Source organism: Baudoinia panamericana (genome assembly GCF_000338955.1).
Source record: "Baudoinia panamericana UAMH 10762 unplaced genomic scaffold BAUCOscaffold_5, whole genome shotgun sequence".
NCBI lineage: Eukaryota > Fungi > Ascomycota > Dothideomycetes > Mycosphaerellales > Teratosphaeriaceae > Baudoinia > Baudoinia panamericana.
Window position 1 is genome coordinate 1,233,402 of NW_006911261.1, and position 19,151 is coordinate 1,252,552.

Consider the following 19,151-nt stretch of genomic DNA (forward strand, 5'->3'; position numbering starts at 1 on the left):
ACTTCTTTCATCTAGCACCTGGGTGCGACTGCCTTTGCAGTTCCACAGTTCAGCTGGCAGCCAGAGTAATGCTCGTGCCAATGCTTCGAGACTGGACTTGGCATGGAGTAGCTTCGCCCATCCGCCAGCATGCGAACCTATGGCATGGTAAGTCGAGCGGCTCGAAGTATGTGATGCACAATAGCGAATATGCATAGTCGTCTACCGGCGCTGGATCAGTACGCACCGACGCAGCAGCCGACTGGCTGGCCACTCGTTGACACGTCGATGGAGAAGATACTTTCGTCCGCGCGCAAACGTTCAGGACGAGGCGTTGTTGTTATGCATCCGGCTGCATAATCATGGACAAATCTCGTTGCAGGGCGCTCGGATACGTGGTGGACGTCCTCCGGAGCGCGGAACTGCGAGATCCGGCAGCGCTTTCCCCCTTTCCCCTTCTTGCCAAGACCGGCGTGAGATCCCCTCACTGTCCGTCGCCTCTGGAAGAGCTTACCACTCCCCTCCGAGTTATGACTTATGCATTGCTGGGCTCGCATCATCTGTTTCGCTTCCGTCGCCGTTTGGTTGGCGATGCAATATAACATCCAGGTAGGTCGTACGGCTTACTACATCCTCCCATTCATTCTTCAAGACGGTGCAATATCCCAGTGGCGATCCGCTTCAAGCTTCTGAATCAGAAGTCGTCATCCAAGACAGCATTCCATTCCTCTATAATACCATTAGTGCTTGCGTCCATTCGTTGCACCATCTGGCTCACAACAAGTGTTCGACATGTCGCTAGTCGGCAACTTTGCGTTTAACAATTTCGATCGCACTGCGGAGACAAGTGGCGTTGGCTCTACGGGTACCGCTTTCCAGCAACGCGCTCCAGCAACAAATGAAGATCCAGTCGGTGCGGAGCATGCCCAGGACCGTGGTATCCTTTCGCGAACGATCAGCCGGACACGGTCCTACGTCGGCTCTCCCGACAGTCGAAGACCACAAAGGCGACAGTCAGTAGCTGAAAGGTTCGACCATGATGTCGAGAAGGATGGCCTCGAGGGAATCGAGACTCCGGAGACGAAAGCAGCCTCCGATGAAGAAGAACAAGCTCGCAGAGATTTCGAGGTCAACGAGCTAGCCAAGTCACTCACGAGGCATTCTACTTTGTCGATTGTTCCGGGGAACCCATTCGAGGCCGAGAAGGACTCGGCGCTTGATCCAAGCTCGTCAAATTTCAGAGCTCGATCATGGGTCAAATCGATGATGCAGCTCCGCAATGCCGACAATAAGAACCCAGGTCGCTTAGGAGGTAAGCAGAGTGATGTGCACGAACCCTCAGCGACTGTCTGAACCGTAGCTGACCCTCCCACCCATCTTTCTTAGGTGTCGCCTTTCGGAATCTGAGCGCTCACGGCTATGGTGCGGCGACCGACTATCAGAAAGACGTTGGCAACGTCTGGCTTGACACCTTTGCTTTGGTAAAGAAGGCGGTCGGTCTTGGCAAGCCGAGGCGGATCGATATCTTGCGTAATTTCGAAGGCCTAGTGGAGTCTGGCGATATGCTCGTTGTGCTCGGACCTCCTGGTTCCGGCTGCTCTACGTTCCTCAAGACCATCACCGGCGAAACACATGGCTTCGTCGTGGACGAAGACTCTTACGTGAACTACCAGGGGATACCACCAAAGGAGATGCACAAGTACTTCCGTGGTGAAGCAATCTATACTGCGGAGGTAGATGTGCACTTCCCAATGCTAAGCGTTGGTGATACCCTCACGTTCGCAGCACAGGCGCGAGCACCTCGTCATGCCCCTGGCGGTGTCAGCCGAAAGGTTTGGGCGCAACATCTGCGGGATGTGGTCATGGCAACTTTTGGCATCAGTCACACAATCAACACACGCGTCGGTAACGACTTTGTCCGCGGCGTAAGTGGTGGGGAGCGAAAGCGTGTCTCGATCGCCGAAGCGGCCTTGAGTGGCGCACCCCTGCAAGCGTGGGACAACAGCACGAGAGGATTGGACAGCGCAAACGCTATCGAGTTCTGCAAGACTGTGAGAATTAGCACAGAGCTGGCTGGCAGCGCAGCATGTGTTGCCATTTATCAAGCTCCGCAAGCCGCCTACGACATCTTCAACAAGGCCATCGTCCTGTATGAAGGCAGGCAGATCTACTTCGGTGACAGCCGCGAGGCGAGCCATTACTTCGAGAGGCTCGGCTTCCACAAACCTGCGCGTCAGACTAGCGCAGACTTCTTGACCTCCATGACGTCTGCCCAAGAGCGTGTCGTGAAAGAAGGTTGGGAAAGCCGCGTCCCACGAACGCCAGATGAGTTTGCTGCAGCCTGGAAAAACAGCCCCGAGCGTAAGCAGCTGCTGGTTGACATTGAGAGATACGAACAGCAGTATCCATACCATGGCGAGCAGTACCAGCAATTTGCCGATAGCCGGCGAGCGCAGCAAGCAAAGGCTCAACGCTTGAAGTCACCCTACACCTTGAGCTATTCACAGCAAGTCCAGCTCTGTCTCTGGCGAGGCTTCCGGCGGCTGGTTGGCGATCCTACTCTCACTTTCACGCAACTGTTCGGCAACTTCGCAATGGCGCTGGTTCTCGGCTCAGTCTTCTACAACCTCCAACTTACAACAATCTCTTTCTTCCAACGTGGCGCCGTACTGTTCTTCGCAGTATTGATGAACGCCTTTGGTGCCGCCTTGGAGATCCTAACCTTATACGCTCAACGACCCATTGTTGAAAAGCATAGCCGATACGCTCTATACCATCCTTCGGCCGAAGCAGTAGCCTCGATGCTGACGGACATGCCATACAAAATCGTCAATGCGATCATCTTCAACCTCACTCTTTACTTCATGGCTAACCTGAAACGGGAACCTGGAGCGTTCTTCTTCTTCTTGTTCATCAACTTCATACTCACACTCACCATGAGCATGCTCTTCCGTTGCATTGCGAGCTTGTCAAGGACACTGTCACAAGCTATGGCACCCGCGGCTATCTTGATCCTGGGTATTGTGATCTTTACCGGTTTCGCCATCCCAGTCAATTATATGCTGTCATGGTGTCGTTGGATCAACTGGATCGATCCCGTTGCTTACGGCTTCGAGTCGCTCATGATCAACGAGTTTTCCGGGCGATCCTATCAATGTTCGCAGTTCGTGCCGTCGTACGGAAGTCTGGCGCTGCAACAACAAGTGTGCTCTGCAGTTGGCTCACAACCTGGCCTAACAGCCGTCAGTGGCGATGCTTACATCAACTCTGCCTACCAATACTACGCCTCACATAAATGGCGGAATGTTGGTATCATCTTCGCCTTCATCATATTCTTGTGCGGCGTTTACCTCGCCGCAACCGAGCTCATCAGCGCGAAGAAATCGAAGGGTGAGGTGCTGGTGTTCCGACGTGGGCATACACCAGCCTCCCTGAAAGAGAAGAAAGACGACGTGGAGTCATCGGATGATGGGACAGCTGGAGCTCCCTTGGCCAAGAAGGAGAGCTATGTCGAGGCTTCGGACATTATTCAGAAACAGACGGCGATTTTCAGCTGGAAGAATGTGTGCTACGACATCAAGATCAAGAGCGAGACCCGCCGCATTCTCGACCATGTCGACGGATGGGTAAAGCCGGGTACCCTGACCGCTTTGATGGGTGTCTCCGGCGCGGGCAAGACCACCTTGCTCGATGTACTCGCTACCCGCGTCACGATGGGAGTTATCAGTGGCGATATGCTCGTCGATGGCCGTCAGCGCGACTCTTCCTTTCAACGCAAGACTGGCTACGTCCAGCAGCAGGACCTGCATCTCCAGACTACAACAGTAAGGGAGGCTCTCAACTTCAGCGCCTTACTTCGCCAACCGGCTCATGTGTCTCGCAAGGACAAGCTTGCCTATGTGGACGAAGTCATCAAGCTCCTTGACATGGACGAGTACGCTGACGCTGTCGTCGGCGTGCCCGGTGAAGGCCTCAACGTCGAACAGCGTAAGCGTCTTACCATCGGTGTGGAGCTTGCCGCAAAGCCGGAGCTGTTACTCTTCCTTGATGAGCCGACCTCCGGGCTTGACTCGCAGACATCATGGGCCATTTGCGATTTGATGGAGAAGCTGAAGAACTCCGGCCAGGCCATCCTGTGTACCATTCATCAGCCGTCAGCCATGCTTTTCCAACGTTTCGACCGACTACTGTTCCTCGCTAGAGGCGGCAGGACTGTGTACTTTGGCGGCATCGGCGAGAACTCCCGCATCCTGGCCAGCTACTTCGAGCGCAACGGCGCACACAAGTGTCCAGACGATGCCAACCCGGCCGAGTGGATGCTCGAAGTGATAGGTGCTGCTCCCGGAACTCATACAGACATCGACTGGCACCAGACCTGGAGGGACAGCAAGGAGTACCAAGAAGTCCACGCCGAACTAGGCCGTCTTGAGCACGAACGTCCGAAGGAAGCACCCCCTAGGACATCCACGGAGGACAAAGCGTCGTATCGCGAGTTCGCCGCACCGTTTGGACTCCAGTTCTGGGAGGTTACCCAGCGCGTATTCCAGCAGTATTGGCGCACACCATCCTACATCTATTCGAAGACGGCGCTGTGCCTTTTCTCGTCGCTCTTCATCGGCTTCGTCTTCTACAACGCCCCCCTCACCCAGCAAGGCCTGCAAAACCAAATGTTCAGCATCTTCATGCTGTTCACCATCTTCGGCCAATTGGTACAGCAGATCATGCCGCACTTCGTTACGCAAAGGGCGCTTTACGAAGTCCGCGAGCGACCCAGCAAGACATATTCCTGGAAGGCCTTCATGTTCTCAAACATCCTCGTCGAGCTGCCATGGAACACGCTGATGGCCATCATCATCTTTTTCTGCTTCTATTACCCGATTGGACTGTACAAAAATGCCATTCCCACCGGAGAGGTCCATCTCCGAGGCATTCAGTTCTTCCTTCTCGTGTGGCAGTTCCTGTTGTTCACCAGCACCTTCTCAACCTTCATCATCGCCGGCATGGCTGACGCGGAGACTGGGGGCAACATTGCCAACCTGATGTTCTCGCTCTGCCTCATCTTCTGTGGTGTTCTCGCCTCACCGCAGGATCTTCCCGGCTTTTGGATTTTCATGTAAGTCCATCCGCCATCTCAGCCCGAGGGCTGCAATACTGACCCCAATCCGCTTAGGTACCGAGTCTCTCCCTTCACGTACTTGGTGGAAGGTATGCTCTCCACCGGCGTCGCCAATCAACAAGTCACCTGCGCCAGCAACGAATACCTCACCTTCAGCCCACCGTCCGGTCAGACCTGCCAGGCATACATGCAAAGCTACATCTCACAAGTCGGAGGTTACCTCGAGGATCCGAACGCGACGTCGACCTGTCACTACTGTACCTACTCGAGCACGAATGTGTTCTTGACCGGTGTGAGCGCCCGGTACTCGCACGCTTGGCGGGATTTCGGAATATTGTGGGTGTTTATTGTGTTCAACGTGTTTGCGGCTGTTGGGATCTACTGGCTTGCGAGGGTGCCGAAGAAGGCGAAGAAGGCTAAGAAAGAGTAATTGGGATGGGTAACGGGTATCGCGGCGTGGCTTGTATATGGGTACATGTATTTGGTCACGGACGCAACCGTGGTAATAGAACTCTAGATTCGATAGAGTAGATCCTTTGCTATAATCTACCGTAGCGCTCTTGCAGCGATGTCTCTGCGGTATTGCATGTCTTCAAAATCGATCAGAGCAACGCCGTTGTAGGCTTTGTCGACCGCCTCACGCAAAGTACTGCCCGTCGCCGTCGCCGCAATGACCCTGCCGCCGTTCGTCTTAAGCTGACCATCCTGATCAAGTGCTGTGCCAGCATGGAAGATATACATGCCTTCTTCCTCCCGCGGCTGCTGTACCCTCATCGGCGTGCCCTTCGGATACTTCCCCGGGTAGCCGGCAGCAGCGACCACGACCGTGCAAGCCGAAAGTGGCGCGATGTCAAGTTTCTTCGTCGACAGCGTGCCGTCACAGCAGGCTTGCATCAACTCCGCCAGATCGGAATGCAGGAGGGGCAGGCACGATTGGGACTCTGGGTCGCCGAAACGGACATTGTACTCCAACACCCGCGGGCCATTCTTCGTCATCATGAGGCCGGTGAAGAGGCAGCCGCAGAAGTTCATGCCTTCCTTTCGCATGCCGTCGATGGTCGGTTTGAGTACGGTACGGTCTATCTCGTCGAGTTGCTCTTTCGTGACGAGCGGGGTGGGTGCGTACGTGCCCATGCCGCCGGTGTTGGGTCCGGTGTCGCCGTCTCCAATGCGCTTGTGGTCTTGCGCGGGCGGTAAGGAGAGGATCGTTTCGCCGTCGGAGAGAGAAAGAATGCTGATCTCGTCGCCTTCGAGGTACTCCTCGATGACGACCTTGTTGCCCGCCGAGCCGAACTCCTTGTCGGACATGATGGACTTTAGAGCATCGTGCGCTTCTTGCTGCGTGGTCGGAATGATGACGCCTTTGCCTGCCGCGAGGCCGTCCGCTTTGATTACTACGTCGTAATCAACTTTGTCAAGGTACTGTCTCGCAGCATCGTAGCCGGTGAAGTTCTCATATCGTGCGGTCGGGATGCTGTGGCGTTTCATGAAATCCTTGGAAAACGTTTTCGAGCCTTCCATCTGCGCTGCTGCTTGTGACGGGCCGAAAACCTGCATCTGGGGAGCATGCTGGGCGAAGTAGTCTGTAATGCCTGCCACGAGCGGTGCTTCAGGGCCTGGTATTAGGAAGTTGAGCTTGTTCGCCTGCGCATATTTCACAAGCGCAGCAAAGTCTTCTTGCGACACAGACGGAACGTTGATACAATTTGGGACTCTGGTGATTGACTCAGTACAAGATATGGATGACGGATACGGTACGGGAGAGCGAACCTCCTACCTGGAAGTCTACCTACCCAGCAGTGCCGCCATTACCCGGCACGACATGAATACAATCCACACGAGGACTTTGCGCGAGCTTCCAGGCGAGAGCATGCTCCCGCCCACCGTTGCCCACGAGCAGTATTCGCAGCTTATGCTCAGCCATCACCCTCAGCTGGACATGGATTGAACCAAAATCAAGACTCGCTGATGCACTGCAGTGGTGAGAGATCGAGGTGCGAGTGGCCGTCGGAATATTCTGCCGAGCACAGCCACAGTGATGGTCGTTAGTGTGGCGCCACGCAGCTGCCCGCTTTCATGTGCGTCCAGTCCAGTCCGCGGCGAGGCGGCGTGGATGTACGCGCAATTCAAGGCGGAAGCTTGACGTCGTCCACCTTCCATCTTCTCTACTTTGTGCCCATCCTGCTAGTAGCTTGTAGATCAAACAAGTGACTTGACTGTATAGTGTCTACTCGTTATGCGCCACTAGCCTCGGCGACTTACCTACCAAACTCCCCACGGATCGCCTTTGGAAGGCACGAGAGCGAGAGCAAGTGAATATAGAACGCCGACATACGCAGAGGAGACTCACACCGGCGCAATGGTCACGCGGAAGCCACTGGCTCCTCGCCTGTCTACAACTCCTGCTTCAACCGATACAAAGAATGCCAGCCCAAACCCTCCATATCCAACGACGCCAACCTTTGGCGGGCAGTCGCCGAGGGTGCCTGAACTGGATCGAACGAAAACGATTCACTCGATGAACAGTGTCTACTCCCCCAACCTGGCGTCGAGCCCAGCATTCGATCTGATTGACATGGACGAGGCACGGCAGCGCCCACGACGAGACTCGGACGTCAGCTCGCACGGCACGTGGGATGACTCTGGCGATGAGGCCGAGGCGGAAGATACACCTGAAGAAGCTGTGGATGTTCCGAGACCGCTAGGTATCAGCAAGAGTCCACAAAGTACTCCACAACGTCATGGCGGAAACGCGGCGCATGAAGAGCAGTTGCCGGCGATACTGAAGCCCGGGCCAGCGGCACCCTTGCAACAGCGTAAGTCGCAGGAAGAGCTGGACTACGAGGATGAGGCGCAGGCAAACCCATGGGCAACACCGGTTCCGGCCGGTTCCGGCACGCAATTAGATCGTGCCAATGCCAGCAAGCCCTACCGGCAGCAGAGTGGCTCCGCGCCGGAAACGAGTCAAAACCCATGGCAACAAGGCAAAACGCTTGCGCCGCCTACCAACGCGCCTCCCGCGCCTCCTATAGAGCTGTCTACATCTCCGAAAACGCCAGGTGAAGAGCTCGGCGAGCTTACTCTCGGCGAACAGCAACCTCCTTCCGAGAAGCAAAGACCGCAGGTCAAGCCATTTGAGACTGCTGAAATACTGGCAGTGCCTAGACAAGACCAGGCGCCACTACCTCCCGGTGTTGGGCCGAGTCAACCTGATACCCAAAGATTTCACTCGAACAATCCATGGCGGACGCCTTCGAACGAAGCCTCTCCTCCACCGCCAGGGCCACCACCTAAAGCACCTTTGCAGCCGTACGAGCAGCATGATGCTCCGCCCCCAGGGCCACTGCCACAATCTGTCGTACAACAACAGCACCACCACTATGCGCCACCTCCTGGACCGCCCCCAAAAGCTGCCGCTTCCACGTCCCTGATGGATCACGTGGAGCCCGAACTACCTACTGTGCCACTCAAAGCTGCGCAGCTGTCTTCGCCGTCGCGACTATCGCCTATAGCAACAAACATACCTTCCGCTCGGTCGACCGAGTCCGTCCCGGAAACACCCAGCGCAAAAGCGAAACGACAAAGAAGCGAACACTATCCGATAAAGCACATCAACTGGTACGACGCGTCATACAGCTCAGAGCCGCGCGTCAAGTCCGCCATGCGAAGCTCACCCATACTGATGCAAAATGCGAATGGACCGTGTCCGCTGCTCGCCCTCGTCAATGCGTTAGTGCTTAGCACACCACAGAATCTCGACACAGCTCTAATAGAAACGCTACGAACGAGAGAACAAGTTAGCCTGGGTCTGCTGCTTGATGCGGTGTTCGACGAACTGATGTCAGGTCGGCGTGGCGACACCGCCGAGGCTCTGCCAGACGTCGGAGAACTTTATGCTTTTTTACTTGCGCTCCACACGGGGATGAACGTCAACCCGCGGTTCGTAACGCCCGCGATCCCACAACGCGGATCGCTTGATCTCGCACCGCCGGACAAGGCCCACTTGCATCCCGTGGATAGAGCGCAGACGAAAGCAGGCTGTTTCCAGGAAACCAACGAGATGCGCCTGTACAGCACCTTCAACATCCCTCTCATACACGGTTGGACTGCGCCTAAGGACACACCGGCCTATGCTGCGTTCGAACGCTCGGCCCAAACTTTTGAGGATGCGCAGAATATACAATTTCTGGAGCCCGAGCTTGAGGACAAGCTGAGAGAGGAGGGGTTGAGTGGCGAGGAGCAGCAGGTGCTGCAGGACATACAGATCATCAAGAGCTTTCTGACGACTTGGCCGACACAGCTGACCGATTACGGGTTGGAATGCATATCGGCGAGCTTGAGACCAGGACAGATTGCTATCTTGTTCCGGAATGACCACTTCAGCACGCTATATAAGGAGCCGAAACACGGCGCACTTATGACTTTGGTGACTGATGCAGGATACAGTACACATGACGAGATAGTTTGGGAAAGCCTTGTTGATGTGTCTGGCGCGGCGAGTGAGCTGTTCAGTGGCGACTTCAGGGTCGTCAGTCACGGCTCGAATATTGGCAATGAGCGCCTAAACCAAGGCAATAGCGCAGGTGGTGAAGACGGATGGCAGACGGTGCAAAGACGACACCAAAAGCAAGGCCAGCAGCCTCATTTGCAGTCTGGTCCGTCGCGGATGGCGAACGGTACTGCAGGCCGTGAGCACGGGATCCCACCGCCTCTCCCAGGCCCACGGCCACAAGCCCAGCGAACGTCTGCCGTAGAAGACGGAGAGCCGGATTTGCGAGTTCCGCCAGAACATCAACGCTCAGCAAGCGAGCAAGAAGACCACGACCTCGCGCTCGCCCTACAATTGCAAGAAGAGGAAGACGATCAACACCGGCAAGCCGAACAGCGCCGACGTCGTGAACAGGAACTCAGCGAGCGCTTCCTCTCTAGTGAAAGCGCCGAAGGAGGGGGGGGAGGAGGCGGCAGCGGCGACAGCGGCGGTGCTGGCGCGCCTCGTCCACCCATCCCACCCCGCCGCAGCAACCGCGCACCAGCCGGCCGTCAAGGCGTCAACAGGGCCGACGCGAACAACGACCCAGACGCGCCACCCACGTACGAACAATCCGCCAGCGACCGACCGTACCGACCCGCCGGCTCCACCGCGCAGGCGATGCAAGGCAACCCTCTGAACGCGTATGATGCGTTGAGGCGGCAGCAATCCGCATACGCGCAGCAGAGTTCCACGAGCGTAAACAGCGCGAATGGACCTGCTTCGGCGGGACCGGGTCCGTACGGGCAGGGGATGGAGAGGCGACGGAGTCAACAGCCTCGCTTGCAGAGGCGGCAGAGTCAGATGGTGACGGGTGGTGCGATGCCCGGAGCTTATGCGGGGACCGGCGTGCCGCATAGTCCTGGCCCCGGGAGACAGGGTGGTGTGGCTGGTGCGCCTGGGGTTGCCAGTGCGGAGGAGAAGTGCGTTGTGATGTAATGGACTTGATCTGTGAATGCTTAGGAGGAGGATGATGTGGGGAGGTTATTGTAGTTGTACTTCAGGATACCCCATGACAGCCGCACGAGGCTGGTGCGCGCATTGTACAAAGTTCGGCAAAGTGCTTTCAACTAGCCGTCAAACTCGTTCGCGGTAACGCGGGCACTTGCAGCTACGCAAAGTCTTTGTGCCTTCCCAAAGCGGAAAACCACGGCGTTCCTGCCACCAGGATGTATCCACATGATACAGCTACACTTACTGCTTCTTATCGTGCTCGTCCCTTCCACTACTACGACCCGTCCACAGCTCGCCGACCCCAGCAGCCTTAGCCAAACCCCAGCAAACCCAGAGAAACCCGCCGAGCAAAGCAAACAGAGTACCCCACTGCACAATCCCCGCCCACGACGGCTCCAAAACCGGCACCGTAAGCTTTTCAACCAGAACCTGACCGCGTGACGTAGAAGGAGGGATATGGTAGAACATAGTCTTCGGCCCGAATAAGCCGTCATACCCCAGATTCACTCGGTCGAAAGGGTTAGTGTGCATCTTCAGTCCCTCCGTGGCCTCGCAAGCCCAGAACATGATCGGCCACGGGATATCGAGGGTTGTGTAACCGGGCGTGGTATCGTTCGGCTGGGGTCGAAGATAGCGGAGGTGAGTCGGTATCGTGACGGTCCAATTTGCATTCCGCTGGTCGCTGGAGATGTTGGCCGGGTGGGCAAGCTCGATCAGTGCTGCGCTGCCCCAGCGCTTGATGACCCAGTCTGGGGCCTCGAGGTCTTGCTCTCCGCTTAGACTGCGTAGAGCGATGAGGTTTTGTGAGGCGAGATATGCGGGATCGGAGAGTTGGTAGCGGTCTAGGAACAGTGCGGAGGGGAGGGTCAGGTAGACGTGCAGAGCGCACGAGCCGTCGTCTTTTGGTGGTAGTAGATGCTGGCGTGGAAGTGTGAGTTCGAGGTTTGGATGCAGGCCGGTGGGTTGCAGGAAGCTGGCTACGAATGTTGCTGGGGATGAAGATGGTAGAGGGTGGTGCCGCGAGGGGAATGAGAAGAGGACGGGACCTGAGTGGCTCATGTCAGCGCCCTGCGGTGGACCAAGGAGGTTCGTGTCATACTTGGCTCCTCGTCCTCCTCCACCATAATCACATACCCTCCAATCTTGAGCTCCTCAGCTTCCTCAGCCTTCTCCGGCACGAAGAGGCCAAGCTCCAAACTATCACTATCACTGACTAAGACCCTGCTCCCACGCTCGACTGCAGGGCGTGCAAGTTCAGAGCTCCAGAATGCCGTCGCTGTAACTGAACCGCTGATGGCGTCGTAATCGATATCAAGGTAGCTGGCGTACGCCAGGCTCACAGCATGTTCCATGCATTTGTGCCTGGCGGATAGATTCTCGTGCACATATCCAGCAGAGGTGTTCGTGCTCTCCCGGCTTAAGTCCGAAACAGTCCGATTGTGTTCGGAGGATGCGTCGCGGCTGACATTGCTGGTGCTGTTTTCGGCACTCGTGCAGAAGAATAAACCCATAGATAACTGGAATCGGAAAATGCGCGGTAGTGGCTGGTAGAACTGGTACGCTGAAGACGCTGAGAACCGCTCTGAGAGTATAGGCGGTCGACTGAATGACTCTGCGGGAGAAGAACATCGCATGTCACGGTCAAACAGATAAGTCAGGAGAAGGCAAGGATTGTAGCTGAGGACGGCTGTGAGTGATTGCTACCAAAAGATGCAGGCAGGTCGGCTCACCTCTCGTTCCTCGCACTAGGTGTGAAGAAGACATGAAGTCCAGATGGTAAACGAGAAGCAAAGGTTGTAGGGGGCTCATGGTATTCCGAAGAAACCCATCGGATATGCAGCTCGTGCGTGTTGGACCATAAGGGGAGGTTGCGTAACTGCCACCTACCATCAACCTACGTTCTGCAGACACTCTATAAGCAATGTGGTCGATGTCCTACTTCAGGAGGCAATTCGCTCAAGCTGGCAGTGACGCGCTTCTCAAGTGCTGGCTTGCCGACCAATTCTCTGCCGTGCGTAGCATTCAATCCACTGCCATCAATATATGTGTACTCAGGATGCAGTAGCGTGACGCGCTGCTTCATTGTTGTTCGGTGTGTGGTCAGACGTAGGTAGTAGAACGGATGGTGATTCCAAGATGGTGTCGGCTGTCGGCGGTTCTGAGCGGACTGGTTCCGCACCTTAGAATAAGGTATGCATGATATTCTTCTCTAAAACCTTCAACCATATACCGCGGACTGAAAAAGCTTGCATGAACACGACGGCACCGCTTAAGATGGATACGGCCCAACTGGACGACGATATGAGCGCTGGACAGATGCAAGAGCTGCTCGCGCGAGCCACAGCTCGCCTCCAGCGGAAGGCACAGCTAGTTCCGGAAGCGAAAGACGAAAAGCCGAAGTACAAGTTCCCGAAACTCGACGCAGGCAAGCTGGACGAGCCTTACTTGTTGACAAAAGGCGATGTGACTTCAGTCGATGCGAAGAAGTTGCTGGACGAGAAGCAGCGCAAACGGGCGAACGGTGCCCGCAAGGTCGAGGATCCAGTCGTGGCGAAGAAAGCAGCCCTGCAGGTAAATCTACCCGCGCTTTTATGGTGGAATTACTGCAACATGAGGAAAATAATCCCATTTCTTCCTTGAGCGGAGTCCGGGCGCCGTCTTGGCTTGCCTTTCCGCACCCTGAGAGCACAATACATAATCATAGTTACTCTGACTTGCACCATTCTCTCCTACTCCTCTGTGGTTTCAGCGCGTGCGCAGAGACTGACAGTGCGTAGAAGCAAAAGGCCACTGCCGGCGCATCATGGTTCGATCTCCCGCGCACCAACCTCACCCCGGAACTGAAGCGCGATCTACAACTACTCAAAATGCGTAACGTGCTTGACCCGCACCGCCACTACAGGAAGGAAGGCGGCAAGATGCAAGCTCCCGAATACAGCCAGGTCGGCACGATCATGGAAGGTCCGACCGATTTCTTTGGCGGCAGGATCGAAAACAAGAAGCGGAAGCGTACCTTCGTCGAAGAGGTGCTGGCTGGCGAGCAGGAGACAGGACGTTTCAAGAAGAAGTATGGTGAGCTGCAGGGCAAGAAAACGAGCGGCAAGACAGCGTTCTACAAAGCACTCAAGGCGCAGAGGAAGGGTGGCGTCAAGAAGGGAGGATGAACGCATATTCCGGCTACCTCTTCTATTGCTCGGTTGCATGTCATCGTGCACCAACTTGGTGAGAGGCATTACATCTCAGACACTATTCGCAGAACCAGACCTTGCATGTCCAGTGCCGCTAGCCGACCAGCCTTTAGCACCTCCTCATGATTGGCACGGCCGCGGCTCAGGTGCTCGATCAGCGCCGCAGAAGAGAGTCCCTCTAACTGCGGATCATCCGCACGGACGGCTGGCTCCAGCACAGCATTGTTCGTCACTAGACTGAATGCCAGCACCCGCATCCCACAATGTCTGGCCACAATAATCTCCGGCACCGTCGACATGCCTACGACATCAGCACCCAGCTGCCTCAGCATGCGACACTCTGCGCGCGTTTCGTACGTAGGCCCGGCGACGAAGGCATACACTCCCTCGTGCATCTTTCTTTGGCTTGGCGACTGCTCCCTCAGGTTTTGCCACGAGCGATGCGCAAGTTGTCGGAGGGAGATGTCATACGCATCGCTGAGAGCCGGAAACCGTGTGCCGAACTCATCGTCGTTCGGTCCACGCAATGGGTGAAAGCCAACTAGGCCGGACAGATTGAGGTGATCGTTCAAGCACACAATGTCGCCGACCTGGTACTCCGGGTTCAGGCCTCCGGCAGCATTGGTCAGGAGCATGGTTTCCACGCCGAGAACTTTGCAGACTCGCGTGGCAAAGGTCACGAGCTCCATGCTGTGGCCTTCGTAGAAACTAGGAGAAGAGAAATGAGCGGATGGACATGGATTGGGAAGGCTATCTATGCTAAGGTGGACTGACTGCGCTCTTCCTACTAAAAGCACGACTGGCACTTTTCGATCGGTCATTGTGCTGAAGATAAGTTTACCTTCGTGGCCGGGTACTGTCACAGAACCTCAGTATTTATCAAAACTGCTAGCGTCCGATATCATACACCTACCTGTTGATTGCGGAAAGTTAGGCACATCTCTATAAGCCCACTCTATTCGCTCGGTGCTGCTGATCGTCTCTGCCAATCCGCCCAAACCTGAGCCGCATACTATTGCGACACGTGGTTTGGCCAGATGTGCGGGCAGGCGTAATCGTAGGTACTCGACGGTCTCTGTTGCCCGATGGAAAGAGGATGTAGCCATTTCTTCGTGCGCGTCGCCTAGGGTGGAGTGGATGTGAGATAGGGAGTGATAGATGTTCGAGAAGTGATGGAGGACTTGTAACATGCCTGGGCAGTGGTACGGGGATATTGAGGCGTCTGATATAAGGTCGTCACTCCGTGTTTATTGTTTGAGTGAGTAGCAGGTGCAGTTGGGTGCGTGATTGTCTGTGTGAGGCACTGAATGTGGCTTGTGCTGTGGCACCTCCGGGGAAGTGTGATTGCTCCGCAATATGAATGGAGTGTCAAGACGAGTCGCATCTTTCTATACAACACTATGGGTGCGACAATGGCGACTCCAACCTACGCACAGTCTCTCTGTAACCTGACGAAGCGCATCAGAGTACGTAGCAAATACATACTGCCATCACGTACGTCGGCTCACCTCCGCAGCTGTCCCCTAGCACATCTTCAGTGTGCCAGGTCCGTGGCATACGACAGCGGCCCGCCATTAGCAGGTTCACCCCAAGTACTCAAAGTCGGCAAGAGAGCACGGATGCGGTGTCAGCGGATCCAAGTCGAGCCCAAAGCGCAGCAGGCGTACCGCAAGCCTCCATAAACTCTGCGCAAGCCGAGCAGGAATTGCTGAACATCCGCCTTCCTCGGGCGGTACAAGCAACGTACCTCGAGCCGTTACGACACAAATTCACACACAAGGTCAAGACGTGTGATCTCCAGATTCGCTCGTACAGTGTCCGAAACCTGGAAGTTTTCGCGGACTTCGCAGTGCGTGCAGCGTACTATCTGAAGCTGCCCGCGCGAGGACCGGTGCCATTGCCCCGAATAGTAGAGCGGTGGACTGTGCCGCGCTCCAACTTCATCTTCAAGAAATCGCAGGAGAACTTCGAGCGGATCACGGTGCGGAGACATATTGAAATCTACGACGGACACCCAGAGACAGTGGCTGCCTGGCTCGCCTATCTTCAGAAGAGAAGGTACTACGGTGTCGGGCTGAAGGCTAACGTGTGGGAGCACGGCGGACTGGAGGTGGCTAAAGATATGGACGCGGAGGCTGAGCGGATCAGTGAGAAGCTGGGTGCACAGCTCGATCTGGTTGGTGGCAAGAGGAGTTTGATGAGGAAGGAAGAGGAGGTGTTGAAGATGGTGGATAGTGGCATGTTCAAGGCGAGATGGGGCGCTGAGACGGCTATGGGAGGAGCGCAAGGTGCTCCGTATGCGGATCAGCGGATAGTGATGGAACCGGTGGATGCTGGTGCAGCAGGAGCAGCAGCACCTACTCGTCGAAGAGAGAGGAGGGGGTAGATACAGGTTTTCAGATGGACGATACTGTGCTGAACAACCCGTGTCTACATTTTGACTTGGTTTGGTGCAGATCGTAGTCCCTCAATTCGCCTCTTAGTAACTGCTATATGTCATGGAGCCGTTCACTTTTCGATCCGCTACCATTGCACCGCTTTCCATGCATCTGTGATTCCGATCTGCTGTCATCCTATTCGAATGATATACTGCTCTGGTCCGCTCGGTCTGGCAAAGCGGAATACCTCCGCAGTGTCCAGATCTCGAGGCTTTTTTTTGAGCTTGTCGAGGTCTCTACATTTCAGTCTCTGAGCTGGACATAGGCCACATCGACAGTGATGCTGGCGACGAGAAGGTCGGCGATCGCTTCGCTGCCGATTCGTGGACTTCTCGCTCTGCCAACCAGCGTGCGCCAGCTTCTACCGCTCGGACGAGCATTCGCAACTGCAACCGATTCAGTGTCGCCGGTGGCCAGCAATGTCGAGGCACGAACACCTCCATATCCCAAACTTCTCAAGCGACTCGAAGAAGTGCGCCGCCTTCTACCCAATCGCAAGTTGACATTAGCTGAGAAGATCCTCTTTTCCCACTTGGACAACCCTGAAGAGTCACTGCTCGGCGGAACGGACAATGGCGCATCCATCCGCGGCAGAGCAACGCTCAAGCTCAAGCCCGACCGGGTTGCGATGCAAGATGCGAGCGCGCAGATGGCGTTGCTACAGTTCATGAGTTGTGGCTTGCCAACGACTGCCGTACCCGCTAGCATCCACTGCGACCATATGATTGTTGGCGAGAAGGGCGCGGATGTCGACCTGCCAAACAGCATTGCGGGCAACAAGGAGGTATACGACTTCTTAGAAAGCGCGGCGAAGAAGTATGGCATCGAATTCTGGCCACCCGGGGCGGGCATCATCCATCAGGCTGTATTGGAGAACTACGCCGCTCCCGGGCTGATGATGTTGGGCACTGACAGCCACACGCCGAATGCAGGAGGTCTTGGTGCTATCGCAATCGGTGTCGGCGGGGCAGATGCCGTCGATGCGCTTGTAGATGCGCCGTGGGAGCTGAAAGCGCCCAAGATCCGAGGCGTGCGGTTGGAAGGCAAGCTGAGCGGCTGGGTGTCTCCCAAAGATGTCATTCTTGCTCTGGCTGGAAAACTCACTGTCCGCGGAGGCACGGGATACATTATTGAGTATCATGGCCCTGGCGTGGAGAGTTTGAGCTGCACCGGTATGGCTACGGTGTGTAATATGGGAGCCGAAATTGGCGCCACGACGTCTATCTTCCCCTTCACCCCATCTTCGCATGTTCCATACCTGCAAGCCACACACCGAAGTTCGATCGCTGAACAAGCGCTTAGGATAGCATCTGGTAAGCAGAGCGATGTGGAAATTCGATTGCGATAGTCCGAGACATAGCTGACCTCCCTACCCAACCCACCTGTAGGCCCGCAGAATCTATTGGCCGCAGACGCCGGAGCGCAGTACGATGACGAGGTCGTCATCAACCTCAGCGAACTGGAACCTCATATCAACGGACCTTTCACACCTGATCTAAGCACGCCGTTATCAGCCTTCAAGGCAACCGTGGAAGCGAATGCATGGCCAGAGACGTTCGGTGCCGGCCTCATCGGATCTTGCACCAACAGCTCCTACGCCGACATGACGCGATGCGAGTCGCTGGTCAGACAAGCCTCCGAAGCTGGCCTCAAGCCCAAAGCAGACTTCTTCATTACTCCGGGTTCTGAACAAATCAGGGCTACCGTTGATCGCGACGGGCTTATGCAGTCTTTCGAAACTGCCGGTGGCATGGTGCTGGCGAATGCATGTGGTCCGTGTATTGGCCAGTGGAGCCGTACCGACGGCGTGAACAAAGGCGAGGTACGTCCAGCGATCGGCAGACCTGGTCGCATTTGTCTAAAGACTAGCTGACCGTCTCACCGTAATCATGTAGGCCAACGCCATCTTCACCAGCTACAACCGCAACTTTCCCGGCCGCAACGACGGCAACCGCCAGACAATGAACTTCCTGGCGTCTCCGGAGCTCGTCACCGCCATGTCGTATGCAGGGCGGACGGATTTCAACCCAATGACTGACACCATCCCACTTCCGAATGGCCAGTCTTTCCGCTTCGCGCCTCCAGCGGGCACAGACCTTCCTAGCGCCGGCTTTGCGGTTGGAAACCCGCACTTCCAGCCAACACCACCCGTCGCAGACTCCTCCGTGGTAAGCAGAGCTGTTTGCAGATGCGCTCGCGGTGTGTCGTGATATAGCTGACCATCAATCTGTAGGAAGTAGCCATCGACCCAGAATCGGACCGTCTTGCCGTCCTCGAGCCCTTCGAGCCCTTCCCACGCGAAGACCTGACCGGCTTACGAGTACTGGTGAAAGTAAAAGGCCAGTGTACCACCGACACCATCTCCGCCGCCGGGCCCTGGCTCAAGTACAAGGGCCACTTACCCAACATCTCCGAGAACACGCTCATCGGCGCCATCAGCGCCGACACGGAGGCAGTTAACACAGTGACCGACTTCGACGGCAGCAGCCACACCATTCCGGACTTGGCGAAGAAATGGAAGAGCGAATCTCAGCCTTGGATCGTTGTTGCCGAGCACAACTACGGCGAAGGGTCTGCGCGGGAGCACGCGGCGCTGCAGCCACGGTATCTCGGCTGCCGCATTGTGCTGGCGAAGAGCTTTGCGCGAATTCATGAGACGAATTTGAAAAAGCAGGGGGTTGTTCCGTTGACTTTTGCGGACGAAGCGGACTACGATCGCTTGGCGGGGTGCGATGAGGTCAGGACGGAGGGCTTGTACGATGTGCTACAGCGTGGTGGTAAGGGTGAGGTCAGTCTTGTTGTGAAGAAGCAGGGGAGCGGCGAGGAAGTGAGGGTGCCAGTTAAGTGCAACTTGTCGCCCGACCAGTGCGGGTTTATACTCGCGGGCAGTGCGCTTAACTTGCTCGCGAAGAAGGGTAAAAGCACGTAGATTCGATTGATTGGTCGTC

At 56.0% G+C, this 19,151-nt stretch overlaps 8 protein-coding genes across 8 annotated transcripts; 5 read left to right on the forward strand and 3 right to left on the reverse strand.

Moving 5' to 3' along the window:
• Positions 1-682: 682 nt before the first annotated feature.
• On the forward strand, positions 683-5,583 carry BAUCODRAFT_454374 (uncharacterized protein). Its single transcript, XM_007677661.1, has 3 exons — positions 683-1,291; positions 1,366-5,092; positions 5,150-5,583. The coding sequence occupies exons 1-3, from the start codon at positions 772-774 to the stop codon at positions 5,523-5,525; spliced, it is 4,623 nt and encodes a 1,540-aa protein (XP_007675851.1). The 5' UTR covers positions 683-771; the 3' UTR covers positions 5,526-5,583.
• Positions 5,584-5,641: 58 nt separating this feature from the next.
• BAUCODRAFT_147575 (uncharacterized protein) lies at positions 5,642-7,019 on the reverse strand (the record flags this gene model as incomplete). The annotated part of the gene is made up of 2 exons (XM_007677662.1): positions 5,642-6,809; positions 6,889-7,019. 2 exons carry the CDS (start codon positions 7,017-7,019, stop codon positions 5,642-5,644), a joined length of 1,299 nt encoding a protein of 432 aa, XP_007675852.1.
• Positions 7,020-8,525: 1,506 nt separating this feature from the next.
• Positions 8,526-9,617, forward strand: BAUCODRAFT_68294 (uncharacterized protein; the record flags this gene model as incomplete). The annotated part of the gene is made up of 2 exons (XM_007677233.1): positions 8,526-9,038; positions 9,123-9,617. Coding segments are annotated over 2 exons (1,008 nt in total), but the record flags the coding sequence as incomplete, so codon positions are not given.
• Positions 9,618-10,817: 1,200 nt separating this feature from the next.
• BAUCODRAFT_147577 (uncharacterized protein) lies at positions 10,818-12,660 on the reverse strand (the record flags this gene model as incomplete). The annotated part of the gene is made up of 4 exons (XM_007677663.1): positions 10,818-11,623; positions 11,677-12,254; positions 12,308-12,453; positions 12,517-12,660. 4 exons carry the CDS (start codon positions 12,658-12,660, stop codon positions 10,818-10,820), a joined length of 1,674 nt encoding a protein of 557 aa, XP_007675853.1.
• A 191-nt stretch (positions 12,661-12,851) lies between these two features.
• BAUCODRAFT_68456 (uncharacterized protein) lies at positions 12,852-13,741 on the forward strand (the record flags this gene model as incomplete). Its single annotated transcript, XM_007677245.1, has 2 exons — positions 12,852-13,148; positions 13,355-13,741. The coding sequence occupies 2 exons, from the start codon at positions 12,852-12,854 to the stop codon at positions 13,739-13,741; spliced, it is 684 nt and encodes a 227-aa protein (XP_007675435.1).
• A 68-nt stretch (positions 13,742-13,809) lies between these two features.
• BAUCODRAFT_68051 (uncharacterized protein) lies at positions 13,810-14,871 on the reverse strand (the record flags this gene model as incomplete). Its single annotated transcript, XM_007677208.1, has 3 exons — positions 13,810-14,473; positions 14,540-14,621; positions 14,679-14,871. The coding sequence occupies 3 exons, from the start codon at positions 14,869-14,871 to the stop codon at positions 13,810-13,812; spliced, it is 939 nt and encodes a 312-aa protein (XP_007675398.1).
• A 306-nt stretch (positions 14,872-15,177) lies between these two features.
• On the forward strand, positions 15,178-16,290 carry BAUCODRAFT_156168 (uncharacterized protein; the record flags this gene model as incomplete). Its single annotated transcript, XM_007677664.1, has 2 exons — positions 15,178-15,231; positions 15,282-16,290. The coding sequence occupies 2 exons, from the start codon at positions 15,178-15,180 to the stop codon at positions 16,149-16,151; spliced, it is 924 nt and encodes a 307-aa protein (XP_007675854.1). The 3' UTR covers positions 16,152-16,290.
• A 193-nt stretch (positions 16,291-16,483) lies between these two features.
• Positions 16,484-19,132, forward strand: BAUCODRAFT_121953 (uncharacterized protein; the record flags this gene model as incomplete). The annotated part of the gene is made up of 4 exons (XM_007677665.1): positions 16,484-17,516; positions 17,592-18,025; positions 18,099-18,371; positions 18,437-19,132. 4 exons carry the CDS (start codon positions 16,484-16,486, stop codon positions 19,130-19,132), a joined length of 2,436 nt encoding a protein of 811 aa, XP_007675855.1.
• Between the last annotated feature and the right edge of the window lie 19 nt (positions 19,133-19,151).